We start from the raw sequence: 22645 nt of genomic DNA, 5'->3' as shown, positions 1-22645 counted from the left end.
TAAATGTAAATATGGCCTGCTCATTAATGTAATTTATTTACTTACAGTAAGGAGAAACAAGTAAAAAATAAAATACATTTAAGTTGCGATGTGTTTTTTTTTAATTTAATTTGGTAATTCAATTTGGTTTAGTGACAACTGGGTATTCATGCTACTGATGTTTGCTCAGCCTGTGCCAGTCTAAAATTACAGGCTCCTGAATATTAAAATTCAGTCTGTGGCTGTTGTTATAGCTGAAAAGATCACATAGAGGTCACTGAGAGCATGTGCGGAGCAGCTGACTGGAATTTTTACGGACATCTTCAACCTGTCCCTCGCCCAGTCAACTGTACCAATATGCTTCAAATCCACCTCCATCGTACCAGTGCCGAAACACTCCAGCCCGACGTGCCTGAATGACTACCGCCCTGTAGCACTCACACCCATTGTTATGAAGTGCTTCGAGCGACTGGTCCTGGCACACCTTAAGAACTGCCTCCCACCCACTCTGGACCCACATCAGTTTGCATACCGCAGCAATAGGTGTACAGAGGATGCAGTTTCCATGGCGCTGCACTCTGTGCTCACACATCTGGACAACAGCAACACATACGCACGAATGCTGTTTGTTGACTTCAGCTCAGCATTTAATACTGTAATTCCCTCTAAGTTAGTCACTAAACTTGGAGATCTGGGTATTAACACCTCCCTCTGTCACTGGATCAAGGACTTTCTGACCAACAGACCTCAGCGTGTTAGGTCAGGCCACACCTACTCCATCACCATCTCACTCAATACAGGGGTACCACAGGGCTGTGTGCTGAGCCCATTCCTCTACTCCCTTTTCACCCACGACTGCAGGCCTGTGCATGGATCCAATTCCATCATTAAGTTTGCTGACGACACCACGGTGATTGGACTCATCAGTAACAACGATGAGACAGCCTACAGGGAGGAGGTACAGCATCTGGCCACATGGTGTGAGGACAACAACCTGCTCCTCAACAACAACAAAACTAAAGAGCTCATCGTGGACTTCAGGAGGGAAGGAGGAGGCACGCCCGACCTCATTCACATAGACGGAATAGCTGTTGAACGTGTCTCCAGCTTCAAGTTTTTGGGGACCCATATTTCGGAGGACCTGTCCTGGACCACCAACACCTCCAGCTTGGCCAAGAAGGCTCACCAGCGCCTCTTCTTCCTGAGGACACTCAGGAAACACCATCTGTCTTCGGCCATCCTGGTGAACTTTTACCACTGTGCAATAGAAAGTATCCTGACCAGCAGTATCACAGTCTGGTATGGAAACTGCACTGTTGCGAACCGCAAGGCACTGCAGCGAGTGATGAAAACGGCCCAGCGCATCACAGGGACTTCACTTCCACCCATTGAGGACGTCCAGAAGAAACGCTGTCTGCGTCGAGCTCGCAGCATTCTTAAGGACTCCTCCCATCCTGCACATGGACTGTTTGCCCTTCTGCCCTCTGGCAGGCGCTTCAGGAGCCTCCGGACAAGGACTACTCGATTAAGGAACAGCTTTTTCCCCAGAGCTGTCTCCATATTGAACTCTGTCCCCCGTTAACCCCCCTCACATCTCTCCTCCTAGCTAAATGCACTACAAACATTCTATCCTTTTTCCGCTTAGTATTTCATTGGTACATACCTCATTTGTACATAAATCCCATATATACTGTATACATCTGTTTACCATGTTTTTCACATATACATTCCTTAATCGTGTCCATAGCACCTTAATCACTTTAACCGGCATAGCACCTTAATATTAATCTTCACCTTAATATGTATATTGTTTTTAGCTACATATCCTGTTTATAGTATAGTTTATAGATCCTGTTCATACCACTGCTATTTACCCACTGTAAATAATGTATATCATAATACTGTATATCCTGCACTTTCTGCCTATTGCACTTCTGGTTAGATGCTAAACTGCATTTCGTTGCGCTGTACTTGTACATGTGTAATGACAATAAAGTTGAATCTAATCTAATCTATGCTTTAATACTATTGTTTTTTGAGGTAGGATGTCCAACAAGCTCATAGTCAGGTGTCCAAATACTTTTGACCATACTTTTGACCTAACTGTTAAAATGTCACTTTAAAGGCAGCAAGATAACTGTAGTTTTAGCTTTTGTTTGTTGTTTGTTATTGGTGTTGTGAATGTGTTAACAACTAATTACCTTTTGACGTCATCATGCCTGGTCCGTCTCTATTAAATGGCTCTATTAACAAAAAAAACAAGGTTTTGATTAACAGTAATTATAATAACAAAACTATAAAACTGTTGACATTATACAATCTACACCTTAATTATAACAGAATGAATTTGAACAGAACTGAATCTGTGTGCAGTTTAAAACTTACCTGATTGCCTTCGACCCTTTCGTCCTTTGAATTGGACGTCCTCACCCTTACAGGACACGGGCTTATTTTGTCTATCAGGACTGAAGCGATACTTCACTGGACCTATATCAGCGAGCAGATAGAAAGAGTGCATTAGAACAGAGCTAAATGAGTGTCTTCATTGCAATACTGTATAAAAAAAAACACACTTACAGGGAGAGCTCATGTCCAGAATGGCATCTTTGGCCTAAAAGTATTAAAACATCAAATTCAATGCTCTATATACACTTGTGAGACACATGTTTGTAACTGAGGTCTTGGGTTTCAATTACAGTTTTTTTACTTTTCATGACAAAATTTGCCAGGTCAAAAATATACATAAAGCTCACTTCACCTTCACCATTAGCAAGCTTTTGATACCCCTATTGTTGGATCTTTGTCCACTCGCCTTGTCAATTGTGATGTGTCGCTTTTCTGATCTTAGGTGACATTTCTGATATGCTCTGAAGTTAAATGACATCATAGAACGTTCTACACCACCAATAATCGAACTTGCAGTATGTATGTACACAGATGAGCCAGGACAACAGGACTGTCGAAACAGGACTGACCCGCAGTCTAACTTTTTCCATTGGTCTGATATTCATGTCCAATAGCTGCATGCCCATGGATTGCTTTTAACTGTGAGCATCACTTGCTGTTTCCTGAGACACTTCAACCCAGTCATTTGGCCATAAGGATTCAATCCTTATTAAAGTTATCCAGATCTTTATGCAGGATCATATCCGCTGCATTAAATATGTTTACTACAAGTACCCACTATCAACCCAACATGTAATATATCCCTAACCATGACATGCACATGTTTTAACTTATCAGTGTAGATAAAATTTTTGACCTGGTAAATTTTGTTGTATTAAAAAAAAAAAAAAAAAAAAAAAAAAAAAAAAAAAAAAAAAAAAAAAAAAAAAACTAAAATACAGAATAAAATACTGTGTACCGTCTGTGGTATAATGGCATGATGGTTTTCCAGTATAAGGCGCTTTATGTGATGAGCCCACAGTTTTCTCTCATCCACAGTTTTAGCCTGGTTTGAGGTCACACACACACACAAATATGCTGACATCAAAATACTGTTGAAAGTTAGATGCTTGGTTTGCACAGAGACCAGATTAACACATACCTGCATCGTGTGAGGTTGTTTGGGACGCTTGTAGTGGGTCACACTGAAGCGGAGTGAGTCCTTGGCACTTTCAATCAGCATTAGGGTGGAACACTGAAAATAATACAGAAAACAGTGGAAACAAGGCAAAACCTGTGAGGTAAAGAGGCAATTTTAGGATTTTCTCAGGTTTTTCGGTATTGTAAAGGCAAATGAACTCTGGCAAACTGACAAGTCAATTTTTCTAGGGGCAGAAAAGTAAACAAGTTTTTTCTCAAATTAGCAATAATAATAATGTTCTACATTAAATTACAATGAAGAAAAATACTGGACGCTGAAGATTTCTGTACCAGCCAGTCTGTTTTTTAGCTAAACTATCTAAGATCAGTTAAGACATGCTATGTTTTGGTTGGGGTTGTAACAACAAAGTAATTGAAGCATCAAAGTTCTGTCAAGTCCAGTTATCAAAGTTCAACTTCTTCCAAGTCTAGATTTATTATAACTAAGATCTGGCAACCCTTGTGACAGCGGCTATTAACAATACTAAAAAATATGGTAAAGCAAGCTCATATGGAGATCATGTATCACGCTTGGGGAGCCAAGCACCAATCTCTATTATCCCTCGTCTCTGTGCAGGCAACAGAGGTCGTAATTGCAGCAGTAATGAGAAATCCCCTCTGGCATTCCCACCCTCAGACAAGCCATTCATTGTCCGTATGTGCCGTAGGTGCCTGGTCTGCTGGTAGCAGAGCGGGTATTTGAATGTATTTGAGTGCTTTATTCTAATACCAAATGTAATAATATTCATATAATAATAATAATATCTGGAAGGGCTTTTCACAAGATATCTATGGTAATTTGTACCTATTCAATAACAAAAATAGAAAGTTGTACCTCTAACTCACTATTAACATTCTAATTTATTGCCAATTTATCTGGCCAAATTTGCCAAATTATCGTTCTATAGATTCTCCTTTGTGCACAGGGGCACAGTCATGCCTGAACAGGAAAGAGCCTTTTATAAACCGCTGCCACAAAGCTAAAAGCATATCACTTATTTTCTATGATTGATTTCAAACAACTGTTAGCAACGTGTGGCTAAAACAACTACATTTTAATAACTGGCCACATACTTTTAGAAAATAGTGTACGACTAAATCAAGGCATGAATTACTTAGTACCATTATATGGGTCTTATAGACGTAATGCTCTCCTCTTTTTTTGGTGATGAGAAGCATCTTCTCAAACAGGAACAGTGTTCTCTCATTCTTTGCCCGTTGGACATGAAAGGTTCCCTCGAGGACCAGTTCACCATATGTGGTGAGATCAGGTCCTTTCCAGTTGACGAGCAGAGACTGGATCTCCTGCAAAAACACACCACAAGTTCCTATTAGCTAGTACTGCAACCACAGGCAGAGACAGAAGTAAAATGTGTATCCAGTATCCGTTTTCACAAGAAGTTCCACAAAGATTTGGACTTTTTAGCAGCAACTGAGTTATGTAAAGCACTTGCTTCTAAATAAACAGGTATTATTTTGCCAACAAAAATCTGCACCACATTTTGGTAAAAACAGGAAGAAACAACAGAACACTGAGTCATAATAAAATATTTCATGATTATTTTTGCTAACTCTCCAAGTTAAAAGGAGTGTTCTTTATCTGGTATTCACCTCCCAAAACTGAAAGTGAGTGGTGCCCTAAATGTATTGGCACCCTGGCTGTCTTTTTGACCCACACCTAGTGTTTCCTTGTGGCACCAGACCCACTTAAGCTTTTATTAGAATAAAGCATTTTAAAGATGAATAAATATTTGATTATCGTAACGCACTATAATATAGGTCAAAAAGAATTGTAAAGCTGGTAAGGTGGGTGTTGTACATCAAGGACCTGGGTTCAAAACTTACCTTTAGTCTCTGTTTGTAAAGCTTAACATTTTTTTCTGTGCCCATGTGCTTTTCCTCTGAATAAATGGTATATAAGGTGAACTGGCTGCACTAATTTCCTTCCTAGGTGTAGTAAGTGAATGGGTGAGTGTGGATTAACACCCTGATGTATTGCTGCCTTGTGGTCAGTGTTTCCGAGAGTGACCGATCGTGACCCTGACCAGAATGAGCAATTATTGTAAATGAATTAATAAATAATAATATAATAATAGTTATATTATTACATTTGGCAGCCAAAGTAATAAAAAAAAAAAAAAAACAATCAGTACAATAAGTTTTTGAGCAATGAAACAAATTGTTATGGGTTAAGTAATACAAATAGCATAATCTTTCTTTTAGTAGCATAAATACTTATTATATTATTACTTATTTCATACTTATTTTATTTGTAATGATATAGCATGTTCTGTGCTAACCCAATTCCTAATAATAATTTGTATGCATTAACAATTAAATCCATGTACCAAAAACCATACATAAACCTTTGGCACTAGACCAGTGATCAGTGGAAAAGCATAGTTCTAGGCTTTGGGTGCTAAACAGTATGGCATTTAGTGCAGTGAACAACAAAACCCTCCTTTAGGTGTTCCATTCATAGCCAACACACTTACTACCCACAACTGCACCCCAATAAGAACACCCTACCCCCATATGTGAGTGATTTCGAAAAAAAGAGGAAGCCTGATATACTAGTGTAGACACAAAAATATTTTACATGTTGACCCAAATACAGTCAATACAGGGGGACAGTGGTAGCCTAGTTAGTAGAGATTTGGGCTATCAATTGGAAGACTGCCGGCTCAAATCCAGGCTCTGCTATGCAGCGACTGTTGGGACATTGAGCAAGGGTTTTAACCCTGTTTGCTCCAGGGGTGCTGTACAATGGCTGACCCTGACCGAAGCTGGAATATGCAGGAAAAACATTTTATTGTACTCTACACACGTTTATATGACAAATAAAGGCATTCTTCTTATTCTTCCTCTTCATACTGCTTCTTCCTCACTGAGTCTTTCAAAGTCAAATTTTATGTTTTGCTAAAACATAAAATTTAAAAGGCAGAGAGTTAATCACCTGTAGTCTCACAGCATGCTCATGCTTTCTCTTCATGTCATTGATGTACCAGGCCACCCCGGTCATGGTCTCAATAGCCTCTTCCACCAAATCATAACCTTCTTCCTCAGGATCAAAATGTTTTGCAATCTCCTACAAAAAAACAGAGCAGGAAAATACAGCCCGAGATCAAGGGAACATTAGTATTCAAGGACTCATCACATGTGACGTTGTCTAACAGACTTGCATATATACATTTTTTGTATTTGAAGCTTTTTTTTTTTTTAGACATGTTTACTTTAGATTGTAGTGTCTGGCACATTAAAAATGAGTTTCATTTTCCTCTGCTTTGTTTGAATAGACATCTATTCTCTTTTTGTCCTAGCAAATTCAGAAAATGGCTAAAAAGATTATTTTCATTTTTTAGCCATATAAATATATAAAAACTCCAGTTTGAGCACTCTGTTTTTTGTGTGCCTCGGCTCTGTGTGAAATGTGAGGTGGTACATGCCTGTAATAGAAGATGGTACTTCAGGATTCTCTGTACAGGCTTGAGCAGGTAGGCACCCAGAGGTAGGGAGTGCCGTAGAGATGCCTGCCGTTCCCGAAAAAACTTGGCCAACGTCTTGTTCCTCATACAATCAGTGAGTGTAGCTACTGAACTAAAAAAACCCCAGAAAAGTCAGAGATTGGCGGGAGCTTAAGAAAAATAAGTGTAAATAGACATCTGCGCTATTAGAGACATGTTGGCAGCCATTAGGGTTTGAAACTACCAGTAACATTCTGATACAAAAAACTAAAGGAAAACTAGACCAAGAGGACACATATGGGCATTAAAAAGCCAGCACTACGTGTGTTTACTTGTCTGCTTATTATCCAATTATTACTGAATTTCTGTGGATCTTGACTAGTTAAGTAACAGAGATGCATGACACTACAAAATTAAAATGACAACACAAGCCCTTTTGGCAGTAATTACACCTGCAGGTCCTCCAGAATACATCTCTACAAACTTTGCATGCTGGATTTGGTCAGATTATCCAACTTGTCATGGCAGATCCTTTCAAGCTCCATCAAATTGGACAGCAAATATATGTGAACTGCCATCTTCAGTTGTATCCACAGATAATCAGTGGGCAGCATGCCGTATCAGGCAGCATCTTGTCACCTACACTTTGACGAGTGCAATGCGGATCAGCACTGTGTACAGAGAGACACACCCTGACAGCACTCTTTTCCCATCTCTGTGCAGGCACCATCAATCAGCCAGCAGAGGTCGTAATTGCATTAGTTATGAGAGAGACCCTATCCGGCTTTTTAATATTCCACCCCTATCTGAACAATAGGCCAATCGTTGTTCACGTGGTTGCTCAGCCCAGCCGGCAGGCAGAGCTGAGACTCGATAAAATGTATTCGAGATCCCAGCTCTGGTTCCAGCGTGTGTTTTTACCGCTGCACCACCTAAGCGGCAGAGATGCTTTAATTCTTAATTGGTTTGACCAGTGCATAATATAAATTGTTTACTGATTGTTGAAATATTAGGTCACATATTAAAGAAACACTAAGAAAATCCTTGTTTGAAGTCTGACGAACCTAGCTTAGAGGATTTCCACAGTATGAAAAGCAAATTCATAGACATTTGTGTAGTGGGTTTTTGTAGTGAGTAGCAACGTTAATTGCATACTGTAATATCTTATTATATCAGTATAATGGAAATTATTAGGTAGTTTTCCGGTACAGTCTAAGTCTTTAAATCAAATAGATACAGCTAATAAAAAAGAATGATCATAAAAATATACAACAATGTTTACAACACATTTGATGCTACTTAAAAGCTAGTTAAAAAGTAGTAATGCTACCACCCTGGAAAATAATTCAACTATTAAATTGACCAACCAATTGGATTTTTAACGTCATGTTTTACACCCTTCGGTTACATCTACGACAGAAACGGTAGTAACTCGTTACACAAGAGTCACATGCAAACTCCACACAGAAAGGACCTGGACCGCCCCACCTGGGGACTGAACCCAGGACCTTCTTGCTGTGAGGTGACAGTGCTACCCACTGAGCCACCGTGCCGCCCGACCAAATACTTGTAGAGATACTGTTAAAATAAATCTAAAAAGACAGGTTTCTTATTATTATCAGATTATTCTTGTGCATGTAAATCAATGTATATGTGATTATACTTACTTGGGATAGTTTGTGCAGTACTGAGTGTAGATCTGAAAATATTCGCTCTGCTCATGGAATAAAACACAAGTAAGAAATGTGTAGAAGTAGCAACAAGTAAAATGTAGAATAAATTATTGTGTTCATTAAATTTTATTCTGCACCTTATCCACAAAGCAATCGGCGATGGCCACAGGATCATTGTCACACATTTCTAAAGACTGCAATAACTCACTGCAGAAAGACAGACAAAACCCAAACAACAGAACATCATTTTTAATCCAGCCTGCTACCCAAAACGATCTAACACCCATGCTCTAGGTTTACAACCCCCCCCCCCCCCCACAAACCCAAACAACCTTAAAAGAAACACTGAAGTTGAACCACTGAACATTATACATCACCAGCAGCTCAGTGCAGTGGTTTACAATCCCAGTTTAAAACATCCCAGACCAAAACATGTGTTTAAGTGAAAGGTCAAGCTGCAAGTTTAGTAATTGTGCAGCTTGATGATGATGACCCCAAGAATTACTTCTAAAGCCCATTTAATCTGCTGTAAATAGATCCCCGGCCAAATCAAACCTAACCAATCACTTGAAGTCCTGATAACTAAACTCAAGCTCTCTTATTTTGGACATATTATGAGAAGAACCAATTCCTTGGAAAAGACAATTATGTTTGAAGGAGTTGAAGGTAAAAGAGGAAGAGGATGGATACAATCAGAGGAACTTTGAACAAGCCATTAGAAAGCCTGAAGACCCAAGTGCTCAAGTGCTTCATGTGAGGAAGTACCTTTAAAGTGCAGTTAAATTGTTGGTGGTTAGCTGATGATTTGAGTGATTACATTAAAAACACAGACTACCACAGTTTAACTTAGATTACAGCTGTTAACCGATTCCATAAGACTCCTGCATTTTGTCCTAATAATAACATTACGCTACTTTTGATTTGATATATACAGCTCTGAATAATCTGCACAGTAATCTCACTCTTAAGTGCTATTCTATTGGTCATATTATGCACGACATACACAAGAATGGTGTTACATTTAAGCCTTTAAGCCAACATGTCCAGTGAGACATAGGAAGAAGGATTTGGTACTTTTAACAGATGTTCAGCAAAAAGTCTTTCATGTTAACGACTTAAATACAGAGAAGCAAAGTGTTTAAAGAATATGTTCATAAATGAGTATATGAGTTTACATGTGTAGCATTGTTTACACAGCTTGTATGAGTGATTCATTGAATGTTCCAAACTGCATTATGAGTTACAAAGTGTGTAATTATATAAGTGCGAGTGCACTATTTAGACATGCTACAGTTGCAACTGGAAATATTCATTATCCCAAATAAAATAAAAGATTTAAAACTTAAAACTTTTTTTACAGAGCAAGATTTTAATGTAGTATTTTAGAGTAGCGGGATATTTCATTAATACTGGAATGTCACAGTTATTTAACCTACACAATATTGCTGATCTTAAAACACCCTACTTGTTAATAAGACCTAAAGTTGGGTTACAACATGATTAAATCATAAGGAATTTAATAAGCACCTTTAATTTGCCATAGCTGTGATATGTTACATAAACACCACCCAGAGATTCAAGTGTTTAAGGTGTGTTGCAACCATGGTGAAAACAAAGGAGCTTTCACTAAAGCTGATAGAGGAGATAATTTCATTACACCAAAAAGGCAATAGGTATAAAAAGATTACCAAGATCTTAAGCATTCCTAGAGACACCATTGTCTGAATGTTCCAAACTTACAGCGTAGCAGCAAACCTGCTCGCCTTGGGGAAAAAGTCCAAAATTTCATCCAGATACCTTAACAATCTCACCAGGACATTATAGAAATCCTCTATATTACTAAAAAAGACTTACAGGATGAGCTGATGATAAATGTTTACGTGGCAACCATAAGATCATCACTTCACCAAGGACTTTATGGCCAGGATTTCATGACATGGTCCACTCTTAACCAAGAATCACAGACAGGATTGACTGGAATATGGCAGGAGGAATTTGGATAGGACTGCAAAGCTCTGGGACACAGTTGCGGTTTTGAATAGTCAATCTATAGAACTGTTTGGCCATATGGATCAGCCGTTTGTCTGGTGCAAGACAAGCAGGAATCTTGACCGTACGACTGACATCATGGATTGACAGAAACACCTAGGAGTTAAAGAATCAGTCCTGGAATATCATGAAGTGGCCATCAAACCTCAATGAGCAGGAAGGTTATCAAGGCAAAAGTACTGATGCTGGGGATTGAATAATAATGCATATGAAAATTTGTCATGGGAAGTAGATGCTCAAAATTGTGTCAAACTATATTAACAAAATTATTTGTATATATCAATAAATATTATTGCTATTAATATACAGCATCTTGCTGTATATATTAATGCAATTTTTTTACACATGACCATAATTTTAGGGTGAGGGGTTTTAAATATTTCTCATTGCAACTGTATGTGTGTACAAATATATAATGTACTTTATAAGGTAGGTGTACATGACAATAAATGCACATACAAGTGTATTCAGTAATGTATAAATATAACAATAAATAAATAATTTTAAAAAATATTCTTACCTGTTAAACTCATAGATGACTTCAATGTTCCCAAAAAGAGAAGACACCTGTTCAGGTTTAATGGGTAGGTCTCTGGTGTCTATGATGTGAGCTAGGTAGTCCTGAAAAACAGCAAACAGACATCGTTTCTTCTTTCAGCACTTTTAATAATGCAACTGTGCATAAATCTGGAAATTGAATACTAATACTAAGTATTGAAAATAAGTATTCAAAATCTATTTATACAAAGGCTTCAGTATCTATGTAAAACTGCATTCCCACAAGATGCGTCTGGTTTTTCCTTTATGAAGTGTAAAACTGCAGTTTCTTTAAAGTAGTGTTACACAAAAATATAATTTAACTGGCAAAAATGCTGTGGTACACATAACCACTGTGCATGTATGTTCAAAATACAATTTTTACTACACTTAAACCAAAAAGCACTTTATAGCCAGATTCAGCCAATTCATTAAAATCATGGTCCCCATTCTTTTAAAAAGGCTTTTCACCAGAATTTTGAAGTGTGTCTATAGTAATTGGTCCCCATTTAGTCAAAAGAGCATTTGTGAGGGCAGCTACAAGAAGGCCTGGCTTGCACTTGACATTCCAATTTATCACAAAGGTGTTTAGTGGGGTTGAGGGCAGGGCTCTGAGCATTCTTGAGAGCAAACCGTGCAATTATGGAGCTCACTTTGTGCACTGGGGAACAGATTGGATAGAAGAAAGATGTCCTTCTTAATTTGTTGGATGCATGTAAGTGAGTTTATACAATGGGTGTGTCTGAAACACCTGAACCTGAACGGAGCGTGCTTGCTAAACCTGTGTTTACTACAGAAACTACCCATAGAAAGTCAGAACTAGGATTTAGGAATCAGAACTTGCAATGCTGAAATCATGTCAACAGAGGGCAGTAATGTACTTCGTGAAATGAGACCAGTCCACTTGCATTGTTGCCCTGTTCTGTGGCTTCTTCTAAATAAATAATTGCTAATTAAATGATTAAATAATGTAATAATTTTTATTAAATCTCTGCCCTGTGGGATCCAATGTTCAGAAAACTACAAAAGCACAGTTACAGTCACTTGCTTTAATCTAAACTTTGAGGTATTTTTCTAGAAACTATTTTTCACTGATGTGTCTACAATATGGTACACAATATTCCTCTCATTAGCATACCTTTTTTGTATTTGTGTGAACGCCTAAGCTCAGCGAGAGAATTTTGTTCTCTAATAAGGAAACAGGACTACGGTGAAGCTTGTTTCATGTCACGTAGACTGCTAAAGCTAATATACTGTAGAGACTTACCATTATTTTACATTTTGAAAGTCAGTCGGGATGAGAGCCCTCTCTATACTGTCATATGTTTCAAATTCACAAAGTGCACACTCAAAACAAGCCTACTGAGAAAGTGAAAAGTAAGACATTTCCAGATTAGAGAACCTCTACTAATTTTTTATAAAACCATTTGAGGTTTTTTGATGTTAAAGGGTGTTAGAGGGTATCTGTGTAAAGCTGTGCGCTGGCTTAACAAAGCTGAGATTTAGGTTCGAATCTCAGCTATGTTAACGACCTGTCAGGTGCCTACACAGACATGTTTGGCTGTGTCTATCGAGAGGAATGATCAGTGGTTTTTGTCATTAATGCTGCATTTGTGGCCTCTGCTGGCTGAACATCAGCACGCGCACAGTGTGTATTGGATACAACTAGATAATAAGAAGTAGAATTTTAAAAAGGGGCATTAGCCAGCAGTCATTTCCAGGATAGTACCAGATAAGTCAAAGATTACAATTAAGGAGGGGTTCAGGGTTCCTCAGTGCTGGTCTAAGTGTGGCCATTGCCGGCTGCTCAAGGCGCCTGCACAGGGGATTTCTGCAACTCTTCTGTAAAACTGAGTTTTTCTCCCATTACACCACCTTTCACAGAGCTGCAACCCTGACCAGGATAAAGCCATTGACAAAAAATGTTAAAAATTAGATCAAAAGGTCAAAAAGAAACTGTCACAGTGTGATGACGGACAATTCCTTTGGATGTTCAGAACCACCTGAAACCAGATTTATGCTTTAAGGCTGCTAGAACATGGTTGACTGTCCACAGTCAGGTAAGATTTACACTGCCATGGGTTATGAGGCTAGACAGCAAGAAAAAAGCCCCTGCCCCTTAAGAAGAAAATACATTCACCTTATGCTTAGATGAAACTGAACCGGCCAAATGTAAGCAAAGAACTGCAAAAAAGTCTGCCATGAAATAGATGCTTCTAAAACATGTAAAACGTTTTGCATAAAACTGTAGCTGATGTATGTCACGTGACATTGTTCACATTCCCTTCAACACCAAATAAAACAAATCATAAGTTTTACTATAAGGTGGTTGCTCATAAAAGCTGTTGCAGACTAAGAAATAACATTGGTGAGTTCAGAAGTTCAGCCAAGCACCAGACATGATGATCTACAGAGTATATGGACCAGGGGAAAGTCCTGACAAGTGGATAAATATAGGTAGATTCTGTATGATAAAGAAGGCTTTAGATACATCGTATTGTTACCTTTTCCATCTGTGGTCCAGACCAAACAGGAAACAACACAGAGTTGCGGGGTGGAAAGCAATAATTTAGAGCAGCTGCAAAATTAGCAAGCATATGCACATTCCTTACAGGTCACCACACCTGCAGAAACCTAAATACCCACAAAATCAGCAGCAAAGTGCTCCTGCTGACACAGCCATCAATCACAGCTAATTCTCTGGTACTGAATAGAAGGACTGTTAGAAAATAACAGTGGAATAGAAGAATGTCTGGTTCGCTCTGAAATTAGCTCTTTTTGTGGGCAGAGCTGAAATGATGGGGTGAATTAAGAGACTACACTACACCTGTACACTTAGCATGATGTGTGCAACTAGCTGTGGTTAGACAAGGTGTATTCTTGGCTTTCAGGAACATAATAGGGCACAGCACAGGGCTTACAGACAAAGCCCTTATTAAACCTAGAACTACTTAAAATGTACCGAGCAGAATCACTTACGTATTTAGTACATTACATCAGACTTGAAGACTGCTATATTTATAAAAATTTCAATATTGTTACGCATTATTATTATTATTATTCAAAAGCAAAAAGCTGGACCACCAGCCAATCACTGCAGATTCACATACAGAGACGGCTTCTTTCTTAGCCGATTAGATTGTGGTCCGATTAGTGATTGCACTTGAAGGTTGTGTGATTCTGTGACATAGTAGCCACTAGTGTGAGCGTGTGTGACCCTTAATTCTCTGTGTTAGTTCTGTGTTCTTAAACATCTGTTAAACATAGCAATTGTAAATTTTTTCTCCACCACCTGTAAGTATCTTTTCACTTTATTATATAAACTGGTTCAGATATATTTTGTGAAGACTCATGTTGATGTTCATTTATTCATTCGTTTACCTTTCATATTACTCATCAAAGCATCTAAAACACTGGTCATCTCAACTAATTAATCCACCCCTCCCACACCCTGAAGTGTTACGGCTTTTCCCCTCTAGAATATATCGTAACAATATTCATTTCACTTGTGTACTATTTAACCGAGCCTTTTAAAGTATTACAGAGTTTTTCAACTAACTGCAGTTTAGAGTTGGGGAGCACTGGTAAAGTGGTGTTTAATGGGGTTAAGATCAAAACTCTAACTGGGCTACTAAACTGCTAAAAAAGCATCTCAATTACATGATGTTACCACCACCGAATTTTACACTGAATATGGTGTTCAACCCACACACACAAATAAAATTACAGCTGAAAAGTTTACCACCCCTACTTTTAACCACAGCTGTTGCTATAGTACAACATTTTATATTGAATAAATGATTTATAAAAGTTTATAAAACTGTTTATAAAACAGTTTATAAAAGCCGGAAACTGGGTCCAACATGACCAATCAAGGTCTGTTGATAAAAGTTTGCTATGGAGAAACTTGAGTCCTGACATTGATCCCACTAAACCACTGTAAGCCAGGCCTTCCATCCAACATCAGCACTGGACCCCACAAATGCCCCTTTGACCCTTTATGAAATCCCTTTGGATAAGATGGATCCATGATTATCACCTTCATTCACTGACTTCTGCAGCTCAGTCAGAGTGACAGTGATGCAGCTGATGCCCTTGATGTTTACTGAATACCTATAGAGGAGAAGCCCGATTTAGGCAGTATGGCTCTAATTTCACATTTTTTCCAGTTCTTTTTTATAGATTGACCTGAGCTACAAGATACAATCAGCACCTTTATGATGGTCTTGTATTCAAGCCAGGTCAGTTTTTTTTATTTTTTTTTTATGTAGACAGCCTGTACTATACCGATAGACCCCACAAAGAGATTAATATTTATTCTTGCAAATTAACAAAGAACCACTAATCCACAAATGTTCTACACAGGTTGTGTAACTATGGCCCCAATGCTTTACTACAGCACCACTTGTAAGCCAAACATTTTACCCCACCACCCCATCAATTACAAAAAGTAATGCACTTAAAAGCTGGCAGTATTTAAACAGCCTTGTGCTGTTATGTGGTTGACTTTTATTGACTTCTGTAAAATTAAGTCTTTAAAACTGAGCAGAACATGAATCATGGAACCTACTTACCTTGACAATGCTGTGCAGGTCGCTTACATACATCCTTTCAGTCTCGATGATCTCCATGACCACTCGATCCTTGTAAGTTAGTTGAGAATTGGGAGCCATCACCACAGAGGCCACAGGCGATGGTCCGTTCAGTCGTGTGGGTATGACTTCAGCGGTGCTAGCGTTATTGTTAAATTGGCACTCAGCAGGACTGAGCTCCAGACTAATATCAGTGCCTGTGGGTGGGTATGGCATTGAGTGGGCACAGTGAGAGGCACTGAACAGGCTGCACTGGCCCTCTCCAGAGGAGCCGGATGAGATGGTGGACACAGTACTCACTGGACGCTCGCCCTCAGTGTGCTCTGTGGACAGCGAGCAGTAGTCTGCAAGTGTGGGGTCATGGCTGCTTAGTGAGGAGTCCGTGCACAAGCGAGGAGATTCTGTAATAGTGAAAAGAAAAAGAAAAATCAGTTCTGTGTTTAGGTTTTAATATGATTACGTATTTTATGTGTTACACGTCAGAGAAAAGCATGCAAAATTGCACGGGTATTTAATGATTGCCACCGGTCGTCTGGGCACCATCTAGTGTGCATAATTGTCAGTGCATGCAGCAGACTTTAATTGGCTACCATGTCACATGTCGGAGGGGGCGTGTGTCAGTTGTGAAGCTCCTCAGTCAGCAGTGGAGGGTTGTATCAGTAGTAGGGATGTAACGATGCACCACAAGACAGTTAAATGCATATGTGCCACAATTCGAATCGGTTATTCATTTAAGATTAATCGATATTTACTTTAAACAGCAGAGGGCACTGGCGCTATTCACTTCGCCTGGTTGACGGCACTTCACAAAGTTGCCAGGTAGGGGATTTTCCAGCCAAATGTATTTATGTGAGGATACTTTCTTTATTTGTATTATTAATTTTATATATTGTGAACCCAGTATCGTGAATCATATCGCATCGTGGGTAGAGTGTATCATTACATCCCTAATCGGTAGAGGTGATGTGTAACGCAACCAGGGTAATTGGATACAGCTAGATAAGGGGAGAAAATTGGGGGGAAAAAAAGAAGACTGAGAAGGCCACTCCAGGAGATTCCAGGATTGATTCTTTACCTTTCCAGTTTTGATTCATCACTCCATAGAAATGTGTCCCAGAACTCTGCAGAACTATCCAAATTCCTTCTAGCATATTTCAGTCAACCTATTCTGTGCTTCTTTTTTAGGAGTGGTTTGCGTTGTGTAATCTGGCAATGAAGTCCTTGGTTGTTAAATGATCAGCTTATGGTTGCCACTGACACTTTTGTTGCAGCCTTTATCAGGTCTGTAAGTCTTTGGCAGTTTTTCTTTATTGTCCTGATAAAATTGCTCAGACCACAGGATAAAATTATTGGCTTTCTCTTGCAGCCAGAAATAGAAATCTTATCCACTTGCCCTTCTAGAACTTTTAAGGCAGATTCTTGGTTTTCACCCTGGTTGCAATACACCTAAAACACTTAGGTCTCTGGCTGGTGTTTTTATAACACATCATAGCAGAAGCAAATGAAGGTTGGTTATTAAGTTCACTAAAGCAAGTTCACTTGCTTTAAGGCTTCACTTAAAGCCAAAACAAGCTCTGCAAAAAAGTTTATAAATGCTTACTTTCATTTGGAGGTTAAATATGTCTGTATACTGTATATGGGTGAAGTTGATGTGTGCGCATACTTTTGGTCACACAGCATATACACTGTAAAAAATATTGTTTTTCACGAGTTTGCATGTGCCCAATGAAATAAGGCAATTTCTAATATAGTATATTTGCTTTCTTTGCTTAGATATTATAGTATACTTTGAATATCATATTCATCTCAGATTATTAATGATTTTGAATAACAAAGAAGGCTTTAATTGAGTAGGGAAAACCCAAAATGTGAAGCACAACGCCACCTTTCCAACATCAATTTCTCAGCTCCCATAAGCTAAAGAACCCATGACAGTTCACAGTGTAGTAGTTTTAAAAAATGATTACGGACAAACCCTAATAACAGTGCACTGCACTCTGCTAAAAAGTCCCGCTGTCATTTCCTCTTCACTCAGTAACTGATGCAAATTAAAAGTTGAGGGGGATTAAGGAAAGAGACTTGGGAACGTGTGGAGTGCTGGGATATTGGGGTCGTGTTTGAGTAAAAACCAGAGCTCATGTTTCTTATAAACAAAGTGAGATCATCTACTTGAGGCTGTGTGGAAAATATAAAGACCGGGACGTGTTCATTGCCATGAATTTCCGCATTCATTTCATCCTTCTTAGTTTCAACTTTCCCACAATACTAAACAGCTTATGGACCTGCAAGAACATCTGTCATGTAGTTACTGTTATGTCCAATTTTACATTTTAACTTGGTGGACTGATGGAATTTTAGACAGAAAAGATGAAAACATAAACCTGTTTAAAAAGAGCAGTTTTGATTAGTTAGGCAGATCTGTTGTAATTATTGTACCAAATTGCCTGACCAGATTTTTTATGTTTACACAAGCTCGAACAGAATTGAATCACAGCATTTGCAGTTATCTTTGAGTAAACAGAAAAAAAATTAATTTCAGCCATCTTTTAAAAAAAAATATTTTTGTTTATGCATTTTCTCCCCGTTTTCTCAATTTTTGCGTCCAATTGCCAGATTGCTTCATGCTTCCTCTCCACCAATGCCAATCCCTGCTCTGATTGAGGAGAACAAAGCTAACCCACGCCCCCTCCGACACACGTGCAGCAATTTTTTTCATTTGTTGAATGTTGAGGACTAAAAAGGATGTTCATACAGTAAAGTGTACCACTGTGCTCATTCTTCTGACTTTATATATATTAAATGTAACATTACACATTAATATGGAGCTGAGGTGGTGAAAGTGGATGTGTTTACATCCTGTGTGGGGACAGTGGTAGCCTAGTGGGTAGAGCTTTGGGCTATCAACCGGAAGATTGGTGGTTCAAATCCAGGCTCTGCTATGCAGCCACTGTTGGGTCCTTGAGCAAGACCCTTAACCCTCTCTGCTCCAGGGGCACCGTAAGATGGCTGACCCTGCGCTCTGACCCCAGCTTCCAAACAAGCCGGGATATGCGAAGAACGAATTTAATTGTACTGTATATGTATATATGACAAATAAAGTATATCTTCTTCTTCTTCTTGTTTAAATGCTTGGGGTCGAGTGTACAAAGTAATGGAGATTGTGTTAAAGAGATGAAGAAGAGAGTGCAGGCAGGGTGAAGTGGATGGCACAGAGTGGTGCGTTTGATTTGTGATAGTTAGATATCTTAAGAATGAAGGGAAAGTTTACAACAGTGAGGATTGCTATGTTGTACGACCTTGACGCGGTTTAACTGAGAGGGATCTAAAGGTGGCAGAGATTGGACAAGGTTAGGTACGAGTTCATTAGAGGGACAGCACAGGTAGAAGGTTTTGGAGAAAGAGTTAGGGAGGAGAGATTGAGATGGTCATGGCATGTGCAGAGGAAGCATGGAGTTCTATTGGGAAAAAGGTGCTGAGGAGAGCAAGGACAAAGAGGAGCAAAGTTGCCTCCAACCAAAGCAAGAAATATTTAAAATGAGAGATATAGGCTAGTAACATACATTAAATATCAAAAAGTATGTGGATAACTGACTATATTATTGTCTATGGTTTTTAAAATGGGATGTCAAATCATCCCATACAGTCCCAGATCACCTTTTCCAGCTACCCAAGATTTTAAAGTGTGCCTGTAATAATTTAAGCCCATTTAATCAATAGAGTATTTGTGAGGTCAGGCACACATATTGGACAAGTTTGCCTCAGTCGCATTTAACATTGCATTTTATCCTAAAGGTGTAAATAAAGGTGTTGTCAGGGTTGTGTACAGGTCACTGCAAATTCATCAGACTATGTCTCTATGGACGTCACAGTCATGCCAGAACTGGAAGCCTCCTTCATTAAATGGGTGTGGCTACAACACCTGAACTCATCAACATACATCCAGCCATATATTGTACTTGCACTTTATATTAGAATTGTAAAATAGTCATCAGTCTGCTGTGTAGGAAAGACCGGACTAATAAGTGGGTTGGGTCTTCAACACTGTGTAAGAACCCTGGTTAGCATGGATGCGTGGCTCTCCGTGCACGATATCCAGCCTCACGTGGAACTCCACCAAAGTGTAGGTGATTAAGACGGGGTTGAACGCGTCAGAGAGAGCGTGGGAAGGTGAATACACCATCCTCGGATCAAGGTCCACAGCAGCGGAAGACTAATTGGCTTCGCTAGAGAAAAAGGAAGAAAAAAAACCTCATGATGGTGCCCTGTATTGACTGCCGACCTGTCCGGAAGTTTCCTGTTTTTCACTTAATGAATCAGACCCACCACGACCCTGACAGAATACAGCGATGGTAAAACAAACAGTTAATGAATAAACATCATGATTGTGATAGCAGTTACTTTTGGTACCAAACAAAAGAAAGATCGCTTAGAAAACAGATCATTCCACCTAGCACACGCCTTGTTTTTAACAACCAACTGATTATCCAGGTAGCGGTGTACAGACATGTAGACAGAGGATGCCAGTGTAAAACCTGTATCTGTATAACAATGGCCAGGTTGGCAAGCTGACTCAAGTCTGCACCTGTCATCCACTCTAGCTATCCATGACTCAGATATGAGCTCACTGCCAGTTAGCTGGCACAGTCGTGTTCACAAAGCCTCCCTAGTATCTTCAAATTGTGTATTTTAAGTATGAAACAAGGTTAGGTTAGGATACAGGGTGAGACGTTGTGCTTGATGTTAGCAAGTTCCTTTTCTAATTTCCTTCCTGTCGTTAGCAATGTGCTGGCCAGGGTAAGGCATAAACACTCCTTAACAGTAAGGTGAAGAAATGCTGTCTCTCTCTCTCTCACACACACACACACACACACACACACACACACACACACACACACACACACACACACACACACACACACACACACAAACCATATGAGGGTAAACTGTGAGCTACAAGGGAAGTTTGAGGTGTGTGGTCCTGTCAGGCCCTGTGCAAAGTAAAACAATGTAAATATTTAGAGGTTTTACAACCAGGCCTGAGCCAAATTAGCAAGTGACCTTGCAAGACAACTGTTTTATATGAGTTCTTCGGATTACAAACCATCAGCAACATGCCAATGTATAATTCAGTGGATGCTGACTAGTGAAAAGGATTGTGCATACTACTGTAAAAATACTGATGGCTGCATACTGAATACAGAGTACTACGTGCTTTGTGGTATATTCTGTTAAAAACGGAATTAAAAAAATTTAAAGCATACCTAAATTTCATTAAGAGCAGGCACAAGTAGGACCTTTGGAGGGTATACTGGTGTAAAAGTATACTGGATTTTGCCAGATTATAAAGCCTAAATACAGTTAGCCATAAACACCCTATTTACAAAACATATAAAACACAAGATTAAGCAGATTACAAATTATACAACTTTAAAAGACAAACAAAGAATAGCATAACATGAGTGTTTGAGCTGAGCGGCCACATAAACGATTGGCCTGTTGTTCATATAGGTGTGGGGTATTAAGCCGGATAGGGATTCTCTCATACCTGATGAAATTACGACCTCTGCTGGCTGATTGATGGCGCCTGCACAGAGTCGGGGAAGAATGCGTTGATCAGGGTGTGTCTCTCCATACACAAAGCTGATCCGCATATGAACTCGCCTTGTACAGGTAAAAAGATGCAGTCGGCTACTGCACACGTGTCGGAGGGGGCATGTGTTAGTTTTGTTCTCCTCAATCAGGGTGGGGATCGGCATTAATAGAGAGGAAGCGTAATGCAATTGGGTAATTGGACGCGCTTAAAGGTCGGGAGGAAATGCATTAACAAAAACAACAACTACAATTTATACAACTATAAAAGACAACAAAGAATAGCGTAACATGAGTGTTCAACCTTTACGCAACTATTAAAGAACTAAGCACGCATTCACATGACAAGTGTCTTGCGCTTCGCTCACCGTGAGCCTCAGTGCAAACTTCCGCTTTGCTTGGCATGAGCGTTGTGGTAAAACATCATCTAAATGCGCATATGAGAATATTTTTTTATGCAATAACCGTTCAAATCCACTATGAAAGCATCCACATACATCTATGTTCAGCTGGATTTCCTCACTGTTTCACTTTTAAACTTGTGTTATAGCTCAGGGTGCTGAGAATTTGTAAAAATCAGAGTCAAAAGCGCTTATCGTACAAAAAAAAAAAAAAAAAAAAAAAATTAAAAAAACACTTTTTGTGGCTTAACATATTAAAAGAACGACATAAGAACCTTAAACCTGTCTATTAATGGTCATAAGTTCTCTTCACTAATAAAATTCGTTGTCGTTGTTTTAGTACAATAAGTCCAGTTATGCTTTGTTTACGTTAAGTGTTGTTTACATTAAGCTTTTAAGCACTGTGAAGTGTACATCCCAATATCTAGGCTGTTTGGCAACCCCCCTCCCAGGACATTAGCTAATTACGTCTATGTAGACACCCAACCAGCTGATAGCACTGCTGAGTCTAGAACCCTGCTTCTAAATGTGTGGCAACCATTTCCTAAGTAAGGTTCGTGTTGCTGCATACAGTTGTACAGAGGTGTGCTGGTATGTAGATGGACACAGTAAACAAACCAGTGTAGATAAGCTTGTTTGAGGGGGGAGAACATTTGCGTCAAAATGGGATAGTCTATAAAAGTCTGGATTTAATGGAAGTAGAATGAAGACAAGTAATAGAAGGTCAAATGTCAACACATATTCAAAACCATTCATAACAGGCATTATGCTATTAA

General features: G+C 39.1%; 1 protein-coding gene across 1 annotated transcript in view; it reads right to left on the bottom strand.

Moving 5' to 3' along the window:
- The window catches only part of LOC134325453 (pleckstrin homology domain-containing family G member 3), a 72096-nt gene that overhangs the window by 9273 nt on the left and 40178 nt on the right, over nucleotides 1–22645 (bottom strand). Inside the window, exons 3-14 of the mRNA XM_063007651.1 lie at nucleotides 15862–16280; nucleotides 11271–11371; nucleotides 8839–8908; nucleotides 8696–8742; nucleotides 7011–7161; nucleotides 6521–6652; nucleotides 4687–4869; nucleotides 3527–3619; nucleotides 3344–3430; nucleotides 2557–2590; nucleotides 2365–2466; nucleotides 2181–2222 (exon numbers count right to left, since the gene is read on the bottom strand). Of these exons, the coding sequence (XP_062863721.1) occupies nucleotides 2181–2222; nucleotides 2365–2466; nucleotides 2557–2590; nucleotides 3344–3430; nucleotides 3527–3619; nucleotides 4687–4869; nucleotides 6521–6652; nucleotides 7011–7161; nucleotides 8696–8742; nucleotides 8839–8908; nucleotides 11271–11371; nucleotides 15862–16280 (1461 nt within the window). The remainder of the gene's footprint in view (nucleotides 1–2180; nucleotides 2223–2364; nucleotides 2467–2556; nucleotides 2591–3343; nucleotides 3431–3526; nucleotides 3620–4686; nucleotides 4870–6520; nucleotides 6653–7010; nucleotides 7162–8695; nucleotides 8743–8838; nucleotides 8909–11270; nucleotides 11372–15861; nucleotides 16281–22645) is intronic.

The sequence above is a fragment of the Trichomycterus rosablanca genome, chromosome 13, assembly GCF_030014385.1.
Source record: "Trichomycterus rosablanca isolate fTriRos1 chromosome 13, fTriRos1.hap1, whole genome shotgun sequence".
NCBI classification, from domain to species: domain Eukaryota; kingdom Metazoa; phylum Chordata; class Actinopteri; order Siluriformes; family Trichomycteridae; genus Trichomycterus; species Trichomycterus rosablanca.
Note: the sequence above shows the minus strand (reverse complement) of the source record. Positions and strands in the feature narration are given on the sequence as shown.